Source organism: Schistocerca serialis, chromosome 4 (genome assembly GCF_023864345.2).
Source record: "Schistocerca serialis cubense isolate TAMUIC-IGC-003099 chromosome 4, iqSchSeri2.2, whole genome shotgun sequence".
Lineage (NCBI taxonomy): Eukaryota > Metazoa > Arthropoda > Insecta > Orthoptera > Acrididae > Schistocerca > Schistocerca serialis.
Genome location: NC_064641.1, coordinates 356,899,530 through 356,910,959, shown reverse-complemented (window position 1 = coordinate 356,910,959; position 11,430 = coordinate 356,899,530). Strand labels below are relative to the sequence as shown.

At 39.6% G+C, this 11,430-nt stretch overlaps 1 protein-coding gene across 2 annotated transcripts in view; it reads left to right on the top strand.

Annotated features, from left to right (window-relative positions):
• The first annotated feature begins 358 nt into the window (after positions 1 to 358).
• The window catches only part of LOC126473658 (uncharacterized Golgi apparatus membrane protein-like protein CG5021), a 73,064-nt gene continuing 61,992 nt past the window's right edge, over positions 359 to 11,430 (top strand). Inside the window, exons 1-3 of one of the 2 annotated variants that reach the window (XM_050100888.1) lie at positions 359 to 447; positions 1,091 to 1,158; positions 1,243 to 1,397. In XM_050100888.1, the coding sequence (XP_049956845.1) occupies positions 433 to 447; positions 1,091 to 1,158; positions 1,243 to 1,397 (238 nt within the window). In that variant the 5' untranslated portion in view covers positions 359 to 432. The remainder of the gene's footprint in view (positions 448 to 1,090; positions 1,159 to 1,242; positions 1,398 to 11,430) is intronic. The other variant, XM_050100889.1, reaches the window with a different exon arrangement.

Below are 11,430 nucleotides of genomic sequence, written 5' to 3'. Positions count from 1 at the left end.
CTATATACTGATACAATTAAAAGTCAATTATTTTTCAGTATTAGTTCACAAGCACACACTTCAATGTGCAGATCACGACAAAATCTTTTTATGTTAATGTTTTCGAAGTTGCGTTCTGCCTTAACATGTGTAACAACTCCTGCTTTTCCCATGTTAGTTATGCATGAGTAAGCTGCAATAGTGTAATCTTTTATACGTTTTTTCCTGGTATATTAAAGAATTTTCTTAGGGTTAGTGGTACGAATCATACTAGTCAGCCACACTCTTATTTCAGAACCTTGTTTGTCATCCAAATGTTGGAATATATATTCTTTCCCAGTTTAGTTTGACATGGAGAGTCCTTAAACGATATCTTTGATTTGCCAGCTGTTGATACGCGTCAGTGGCATAGCTTTGACTGACACATGGTAGTTTCAGTCAAAACAGCGAAAAATGGCGTCTGCTTCGGTGAGTTGTGCTTATGTTTACATTACGGTATAATGAAAGTAAATATACAATTCGATCATGAACTGTAAATTGTTGACGTTTCATTGTTGAGATGACGCTGTTTCAAAACTCTGAGAGTTACGTATCCTGTTAAGCGTTGAACCACTTGAGTATATAAGACGAGACTTTTTGGAAGATTCTTTATAATACGTCAGCTTGCACTAATGCTTAACGTAACTCTTCATAAATCTTTATTATTTGTCGTGCATTAATCTAAGAAACTAAAAGCATTTTTGGAAACTAGGGAGGAGGTACCGGTAGTGTATTTTACTCAGAACATTATTGTTGAATGAAGTGTACCCTGCTGTGGAATCTTAATTGAAACAGGCATAGCGGCTTGGAATCGAACTTGGATCGTTCGTTCTTGTCAGTGTTTTATCATCTAGCAGCTCGGTAGAGCCCCAAGTACACTGCAAATCTTCATATGTCTATTAATTCGCTCATACCGTGACGAACCTCAGAAAAGGCCAAGTTCTAGTTTGGAATCCTTATTGCTATTTAAAAAATTGTTTCTAATTCACATTAATTCTTTTAAATTTGGTAACTTGCTCTACACATCGATTCCGATTCTCTTAACTTAATATTTTATTCGATATTATTTCAGGCGCCACTTTTAGACGATGACACGCTGGCGTTTGGCGAAGAGGAGGAAATAAACTCTAAGAAAATAGTGTAAGACAAGTATTTCTATTAACCAGTTGATTTCTCATTTTCATAATTGCTTGTGGTGTACTAAAAATAGCTGTCATTTTACAGGCACCCATATGTCACATTTTTCCATTTATCCTTTAGAGTATCAGCGCTGCTAGTGTACATGTTATGTGGCCTGTTCAGTACTAGTTTCATAGCGAGTTTTGTGACGATAGTGTTGCTTCTGTCAATGGATTTTTGGACTGTGAAGAATATTACAGGTATGTTGATGGCTTGTATTATCAGTTTTTGGAGTCATAATTTGTTCTTAATTTGTGAAATTGTGATAAACTTTATATCCTGATTATGTGCTTTTGGAAAATCTGAATGAACTAATTATTTTGGCATGATGTTAAAGTACTTTCTCATTGTATTGTCCGTAGTTTTCCAGTTTTTGTCACATGAACACCTATTAAATGCATCTGAAAATTGTTTTGAAGTTTGTCTCTTCATGATTTTATGGTGTTGGTTGTAATCATTTTCAGCATATGCTTTGTCCATTTGATTTAGTTCTATGGCAAAAGAAATATTGCCTATATTTACAGCTGCCTTCCGGTTTAAAATCAAGCTCTTTTCTTGAATCCCTGAATATCATTTGTGAAATAGATGTTGTAGCTACTGTAGACTTATTCTAGAGTTTGTCCTAATACATGAACATCCCTTTGAAACTATTGTACCACCTTGAGGCTAAACACAAAGATTCAACTTATGATTGCATTTTGAATCTCTCAGTGTTTGTTATAAATTTATATAATATCTCGATGATTTGATGTCAGTTTTGATAATGCATTATCCATTTTTATAATAAAGAGGAGAGCAGTTCTTTCTCCTTGGTTGTTGAGAATACATGGTTATTTGTTTGTTAATCCTCGTTCTCAGGAAATGTTTGTCATCTGTCTGTAACAGCAGTTTGACCCCTTTATCAATTTTGTTTTCTGCATAAGTGCTGCAAGAAAATAGTTAATTGACCTAAACAAAATATTGGGAAGGTCCTTTCCTTATTATGTACTGTTTTAGGTAGTATGTTGTTTTTGTCTTAATGATTAAAGAAGACCAATTTTCAGAGGTGACATGTTTATTTCAGGGCTATTTTACATACATAGTGTTTGTTAAACTGTTGTATAGCCACTTGGATAACCATTTCCTTAAGCATTGCAATAATTGTGTAGTAGATAGCAATTTGTAAGGAGGGATTTTACATGACAGTGAACTTCCAGACCCGTCTTATGGCAAACAATATTTTTTATAGAGCAGATATTATTTTAGTGATCAGAGTGAGGGATTTTGTACACAATATTATCCTTTCTATAATCTCAGTAAATTGTTTGTACACTGTATCTCTGAAAAGGTCCATAATATACCCATTAATATTATGATAGATATTTTCAGTCAGTCATATCCTTACAGCAATTACAAAAGTTCATAAAATATGTAAGTAAGTGTATTTTGTCTTTACATAGTCGTTTCAGAATATAATCAAATAAATGGGTCAAATAACTATTTGCACTAACTTGGTCCTTGTAAAGATCTTTTGGGTCGACAGAAGCGTCCGATCCAACGCGTCGGCTTTGACCCGTGATGTAAGGGTGTTGTCGTGTGTGACGTCATGACAGCGCGAAGTTTGGTTTGAGTGTGGCTGTCTCCAGTTCTGTTTTATCTTATTTTATTTACTTTTCTGATCTGTTCGTTCTATCTCGTGAGATTTTTTTTTTTTTTTTTTTTTAATTTAAAAACACTTATTACTTATTTTAATTATCTGTTTCCTCGAATTTCTGTTTTAGTTTATTATGTTTATCTTTCTGATCTGTTTGTTCTATCCCGTGAGATTTTTTTTAAAAAAAAATACAAAAAACACTAATCAGCTACTGAAGCATCTTTATCTTCTATGGTTACGACCCCTGGGGAGGTGGGTGGGTATTCATGCATGGCTGTCTTCACTTACACGTTGTAGCTACGCAAGGCGTCTAAATTTGTTTATATTTAGTTTGCCCCCCACCCAAAACACCCCATTTCCCGCGCTTGTCCCGTTAGTGTCATTAGGCTTCTTGTGGAAAGTGTGTGTGTTTGTTTTTGTTTCCATCATATTTGTGACGTCATGGGTCAAAGCAGACGGGTGGGATTGGACGCTTCCGTATTTCCGATCTTTTAACAACTGGTGAAGTTCCGTCAATGCCATTTGTATTTACTCCTATTTTTGGATCCTTGAAATGAAGGCTACAGTTTATGCAAAGGTGATTGATTCCTTCGTCTTATCTTTTAGACACTTACGTGAACTGAAACAGATGGGCATTATGGATAATATTTTCTTTTGTCGTGTCCAAAGTACCTCCTGAGACTCCTCTTTGACAGTGTGTAAAAAACCACTTTCAATAGTGCCAAATACCCCTCATCCTGTTGCGTTATTTCTTTGCCCAAATAGGAATTAATCAGTCATCACAGTTAAATCTTTAACAGCAAGTTTTCTGTTTTTCTCTAAACACATAGAGATTCAAATTTCTCTCAAGTACTCATTCAGATCAACTACACTATAATTACTGAGTTGTATTTCTTTTTTTTAAGTGCTACTAAATTTAAAGACCCAAAAGCACATTAGTTGTAAAATGGTAATTATTGGTATTTTGCTGCCTGTGAACCAGGAACCTTTCTTTACTGAGCAATGTTTCTTGAGCTAATTATTTCCCGTCTGAAGCAACACCACCATGTGAAACTATCACCCAAACTATTCTTAGGTGCCAGCTTCATTTGTGATTGTCACTCTCTATCTCTTTCATGTTGAAATGACTGACCGTACACCAATCAAGGGTTTGAGTCTCATCTTTTAAACTGTATGAAACATCCAAATCAGTTTGCTGGCTCATTTTGACAGCTCAGTATCAGAGCTTGCTACATATTCAAAACCAATCACTAGTTTGAACAACCATCAGACTACTCACTTTTTGAAAGTAGCCAAGGAGAAAAGAAATGATTTCTTTACTGAGGTGTCTTGCATTGTCACAGGCTGGGTGCAGCTGAGTACACGTGCCGCTTCCCTACTCTCTCATACTTACTGCTTCTCCTCTTTCTACCACTCTCCGCAGCTTGCAGTCAGTGCTGCCACCACTTCTTGCTGCTAGCCTAGCCACTGCTTATGAGAGGCAGAGAGACACGAGGAGTGGTTTGTTTGGATCTAATTCTCAGAGACTGCACATGCAGCGGCCGAAGGTGCCAGTCGTGTGCATGAGTTGTGTCTGAGTGATTGTGTGAGTGCATGTGTGCTCTCATTTTCTGACAAAAGGTATGACTGAAAATTTGTTGTGAGAGTGTGACTGTCTTTTTCTACACACTTGCCCCACTCAGCAACCATCTTTACAGTGAGTTGCTACCTTTTCTCATTATTATTGATTCTCAGAGTATTTGAACAAGTTATGTGTTGCATGATTGATCATCCTGGTCCATCAACATGCTGTCTGTGGCTCATGAATAGCTGACCACACTGGTGGATTTCTGTGATGGGCCAAAACTGCGACCTTTCCTGCAGATATCTGTAATGGATCAGGCCTGCCAACCTGAAGCCATTTGGTTTCCACTAACGTGCAGGTCCTGCCCATCGAATCCAGTCTCGCCGACCTGCCCACAGGCTGGTTTATCTGTTTGTGGCGTAATGGAGCAGCGGTTTATCCTTGGACCCAGGACTGCAGTGCTCCTCAGCAGGCCATGGGCGATGGATTTCAGGAATTGCAACCGTCCCACTTGCAAGTACATTGTACAGTGTGGCATTTTATAGACATTTTATTTGTTACAGTACATTTTGGCACTTCAAAAGTAGTTAAATGTTAAAAAGTTGTCTGTTGCTGGCAGTGTGTATGCTATGTACTCATATATTTCTCAAAAGAAGAACCACAAAATACAAGTAAAATAGTAGGTATACCACAGTGGGCAATAACTGACAGTAACAAACACAGTATAACCAACATTTTATTAGCGGTCACCTACAGTATTGCTTTACACAATTCTTCCCACCTTATACATTTCTTTCTAGAGGCCTACTTTTTCCTGAGGTTAGTTCTGAAATCGATGAAGTTATTTTAAATCTGTCTTGCATCTCCAAGGAAATGCATATTTTTGTCACCAAATGTGTTTCGTTTTATTGAAATAAATAACATCAATGTTCTTAATGAAACATATACAATTTGGCTTGCTTTCTTCATCTAAGCACAGTTCGTTACAAAAGGTGTTGATGTTAGTACTAAAGATTTTTGTGCTCACATCAGGAAACAGCACCATCTGGTTGCATAATGAACAGTCCACTGCTGTTTCTCATATAAGAGGGGCATTTGAAAAGTCCTTGCAAAAATAAAAACTACTTAAGTGTTTGGAGTAAACCTTTTTTATTTTTTGAAATAGTCTCCTTTTAGACTTATACACTCGTCCAACACTGTTCTAATTTGTTGATCCCTTCTGAATAATAGGAATTGTCCAAGTCTGCAAACTAGCTATTAGTTGCTGCAATCACCTCCTTGTCTGAATAAAATCTTTGTCCCACCAGCCATTTCTTCAAATTGGGGAACAAGTAGTAGGCTGAGGGAGCCAAGTCTGGAGAAAAGGGGGATGTGAATGAGTTGGAATCCTATTTCCAATAATTTTACGACCACAACTGCTGAGGTGTGTGCTGGTGCATTGTCGTGATGGAAAAGGTCTTTTTTGCGGTCCAATCGCCGGTGTTTTTCTTGTAGCTCGGTTTTCAGATGATGCAATAGCGGTGAATAATATGCACCTTTAATAGTTTTACCCTTTTCCAGATAGTCGATGAGGATTATCCCTTGCAAATCCCTAAAGACAGTCACCATAACCTTTATGGCCAAAGGAATGGTCTTCGCCTTTTTCGATGCAGATTCTCCCTTGGTAACCCATTGTTTAGATTGTTGTTTGGTCTCAGGAGTATAGTAATGTATCCAAGTTTCATCCACAGTGACGAAACGATGCTTAAAGTCCTGCGATTCTTCCTGAACAGCTGCAAACCATCCTTGCAACACTTCACATGATTCAGTTTTTGGCCAAGTGTGAGCAATCGCAGAACCCATCATGCAGATAGTTTTCTCATGTCCAAATGTATATGCAAAATATTATGTTCCTGTTCATTTGAGATGCCCACAGCACTAGCAATCTTACGCACCTTAACTCTTCTGTCATCCATCAGAGTATCATGGATTTTATCAATGATTTCTTGAGTCGTAACTTCCACAGGGCATCCAGAACGTTCAGCATAATATGGCCACTCCGAAAATTTTGAAACCACTTATAAATTGCTCTAATCAAAGGTGCAGAGTCACCGTAATGTTTATCAAGCTTCTCTTTAGTCTCCCAAAGCGTTTTATCTTTCATAAAGTAATATTTAATCACCATAGGAAATTCTTTTTTGTCCATTTTTTGACAATCACTCGACTTCCTTGATTCACACGAATGCCAAACACAAAGAAACAGACCAACATGGCTGAAACTTGGTTTGCGTTCTTTCCAAAGATGCTATTAACTAAACATGACCTTGATATGCGCCAGTAGTGCCATCTCTCGGACTTTGCATGGACTTTTCAAACACCCCTCATATGTAAATGATCTACCGCCTAATGTTCAACAAGATCACACCAGTATTGTAATCGCTTCCAGTATACATACAGAAACAGAAGAAAAGGCGAACAAAGTTCTTAAAAGTATCATTGACTGGTTTTCTGTGAATGGTCTCACCCTGAATCTCTCTCTCTCTCTCTCTCTCTCTCTCTCTCTCTCTCTCTCACTCACACACACACACACACACACACACCATATTCATTTATACATCTCTAGGGGTACTGCACCAGTGATACGTGTAACAACACATGGTGATGAAATAATACATAGGGAGGAAACTTCAAAATTCTTAGGTATCCATATTGACGAGGATTTAAACTGGAAAAAAAAAACCAAAAAACACACATTTTGAAACTCCTAAAACAACTTGGTTCAACCACATTTGCACTTAGAATCATAGCAAATTTTTGGGGGAGAGAAATTAGTAAGTTTACATATTTCACTTATTTTCATTCAGTAATGTCATGTGGAATAATGTCTGGGGTGACTCATCTCTAAGAAGGAAGGTCTTCATTGCCCAAAAATGTGCTATAAGAATAATATGTGGTGCTCACCCGCGATCATCTTGTAGACATCTGTTTAAGGGGTTGGGCATTCTGACTATTGCTTCACAGTACATTTATTCCCTCATGATGTTTGTTGTAAATTATCCCCTGCACTTCAAAAGGAACAATGAGATACATAATTACAATACTAGAAGAAAAAATGACATTCATTTCTCAACATTAAAGACAACCTTAGCACAGAAAGGGGTGCACAATGCTGCAACAAAAATTTTTACCATTTACCCAGTGGTATAAAATGTCTCACAGACAGCAAGGTAAAATTGAACCCTCCTTGACAACTACTCCTTTTCCATAGAAGAATTTCTATGTTTGTAATGTGTAAAAGGTGGTGGGTAGGAATTGCTAACTCAATCTGTATATCGTGTTTTCATTTTGGGGGAGAAGAAATTATATGGTGATTTTTAGAGTACAAATAGATATACAAATTAATTTGCAATATGAATCTAAAATGACCCATTCCACATCATGACGATTTATCACACAAAATGATATATGGAACATGAAAGTAACTAACTGACTGACTAACTCACTAACTAAAAGGAGAGCCATTGTTTGTGGAGACTTGTGTGTTAAGTTTCTCTCAGATAATACTGACGGACAGTGCCTAGAGTTGTTGGCATCTAGGTTTGGATTCCTCTCGGCAGTAAAATTCTGAAAGGATTTGATGATGTAGTGCTGCAGCTACAGACAGTTTGTTTACAGACCAAACAACCTGAAATGACTTTAAAAAACCAGTAACCAGTGGTCTGTCTGATCAGTATTGTCAAATGTTAACAGTGAAATAAATACAATGCCCAAATAATTTAAGGAGTAAAAAAATCTCTGCGCAACTCCCCATGTCTGCAGCCAGAATGAATTCTCTGTCTGCAGAAAAGAGGTTTCTTCTTCCACAGTTCCAGTCTTGTGTTCTCAGACCTGACAGCAGGCACTTTGGGCATTCTCAGGATGCTTTTCTGGAACTTCGGCTACTACTGATGAGCTGTAGCTTATGTGTATAGTGTAGCAGATGGACACTGCCCTCTTCTACTTTAAACCCACCTTAACTGACACTCACAAATACTGATGCTGGGTTGACTTGGGAATAAAGTACAAGTATTGGCGTGGGTTTAATTGGCTGCTGCATCTACATGCCTAGCAGAGGGTAATAAACACTAATCTTGTGAAATGTAATCAGCAGCAGGAAACACAGTGCCATTGCTAAAGCATGAGCTGTTAAGGAATGTCTACAACCTCATGCCCCAGTCTGACCCTGTCAGTATGCATATCAGTTAGTTTTGCACAAAGATTTTGCTTAGGAGCCTTGCCAAGTGCTACACTTTAGTATTTTGGAGCGTTGCAGTGCTGTAGCTGGATACCTGATTATTATGTACATGATTCACATTTAGCTTTTCTGTTCATTCAAATGTATAAGGTATAACTAAATTCTGTTTATGGACTTCACTTGGATGGGGATCAAGACACTTGAGTTTAGCATAAGAACTCATGTCTGAGAACATGCAAAATGCCACAACACATGTTGTTCCGTGACTCTTGCTGCCCGTCATCTGGATCCACTTACAGGTAGGGCCTGATGTGACAACCACCAACACAAACACAGATATGATATGTCCATACCATGTTCCAGTACAGTCACCAGTCCCTTCTCTCCAGCATCTGCTGCAGCCATAGCCCATGCCAGTAGGACTTCTTGGATTCCACAGGGGCCTCGTAGATCAAGGATTTCATGTGACCCCACAAGTAGTAGTTTAGTGGATTAAAATCAGGAGAACATGAAGGCAAAGCAGTCGGCTCGCCAGAACATATTCACTGTTGCCCAAACTGATGGTTCAGATGATCTCTGACCACACATGGAAAATAAGGGGATGTGCCATAATGCTGGAACCATGTTAGATGCACATGAAGTGCACATCTTCCAGGAGCTTGTGCAGTACACTGTCAAGGAATTGCAAGTACACAGCACCTGTGAGATGTTATGGAAGAAGATATGGCTCAGTCACATGACCATCCAGGAACTGTGCCCAAATGTTTCGATCGTATCATTTACGAAACACATGAGTGTGAGCAGCATGGTGGTTTTCATCAGCCCACACATAACTGTTGTGGGAATTGAGAACACATTCTCTGGTGAACTTGGCTTCACCCTGAGGAAGAAGATCTGCCGTGGGAAGTCTGGCTCATCCACATAATGGTGCAAAACTATCTGCAGAACTGACTTGTGATGAAAAAGCCTTTGTCCGCATTGCGTGTACCTTCTGGGGATGGTATGGGTGTAGCTACTGCTCATGGAGAATGCACCAGACAGATCAGTGATCCTCATTCAGTGTACCTGCTATGTTTTGATACTCATTGTTGTGTCCTCTTCCGCTGCATGGATCACAGCCTCTTTAAACTGTGTTGTGCAACACTGTAGTTAGCCCTACTGTCTCCGAGGCCTGCTGGTACACTATAGCAAAGAGGAAGTGCAAAGATGTTTGGTACTGTGAAAAATGTTCCATATAAAACTGATGAGCAGCCCTCCCATTGCACCGAGCTTTGCCATACAATAACATAATGTTAATGTATTCCACAAATCTGTAGTTAAACATTGGTCAACAGCAACACATTACAAATGTACTTGAAGCTGGCATTGTGTACTCTAGTGTATGATTGCTACTCTATAGCAGTATAGTGTAAACAAAGATCGGAAGCACAACAACAGGTACAAATCTCTCTGGGAAGATCACAAACTCAACTGAATGGCATGTAAACAAATGGTAGTGGGTGTGGAACATCAGGTGACCCATGAATGACACATGTAATACCCTAGTCTGTGGCACCAAAAATGCTGTAGCTTTGAATGTGTGATGTTGCATTTTGTGTGGCGCAGGAAAACTGTACATTTTCAGGTGTTAATTGCTACGCTAAACTTAACCATCTTGGTCCCCACTAGAAGTCCTCAACACCTGTATAGGGAGTTTAGTTACATCCTGTACAGGCTGGCATTTTCCATCTCAGCGTTTGTTTTTCTGTTCTAAACAGCTCCGTGCCTGCATTCGCTAGCTTATAAAATGACAGAAAGAGGAGTGTTGGGAGAAGTGCGTGTCCTCCATTGGGTGCCATACGTCACCTTCTCAAGTCCGGATGAAGACCAGACGTCTCTTTGGGTACCAGACCCCAACAGGTGTCCCTGGCATTAACATCTTTATCTACCGATGCAAACGCAATTTCCGAGCACTAGACTCTAGCCTCTGCATCGGAGAACTACCCCCCAGCCTTTTGCACCCTCAAACGACAGTTGGAAAGGAAAGTCCTCTCGTTCACTACACGCCACGGTGAACCCTATAACACCCCATTTACAGAGTGGGAACTCCTCAGTGCCCTTGCACATCGCCCCGACACAGCTCCTGGGCCGGATTGGACCCACAGTCAGATGATTAAACATCTTTCATCTGACTACAAGTGACATCTTGTCATCTTCAACCAGATGTGGTGCGATGGTGTCTTTCCATGCGATGGTGTCTTTCCATCATAATGGCAGGAAAGCACCATCATTCCAGTGCTCAAACCCGGTCAAAACCTGCTTGATGTGGATAGCTACCGGCCCATCAGCCTCACCAACGTTCTTTATTAACTGCTGGAATGATGATGTCTTTGCGGTTGGGCTGGTCCTGGAGTCACGTGGCCTACTGGCTCCATGTCAGGGCGGCTTCTGCCATGGGTCGCTCTACCATTGATATATTGTGTCCTTCGAGTCTGCCATCCAAACAGCCTTTTCCAGATGCCAACATCTGGTTGCCATCTTATTTTATTTATGTAAAGCATATGACATGACCTGGCAACATCATATCCTTGCCACCTTGTATGAGTGGGGTCTCCGGGGGCCCGCTCCCGATTTTTATCCAAAACTTCCTGTCACTCCGTACTTTCCATCTTCAAGGTGGTGCTCCCCATAGTTGCCATGTATTCAGGAGAATGGCGTTCTGCAGGGCTCCATATTGAGTGTGTGTCTATTTTTAGTGGCTATTGACGGTGTGGCAGCAGCTGTAGGGTCGTCAGTCTCACCTTCTCTGTATGCAGATGACTTCTGCACTGTACTGGTGTTGCT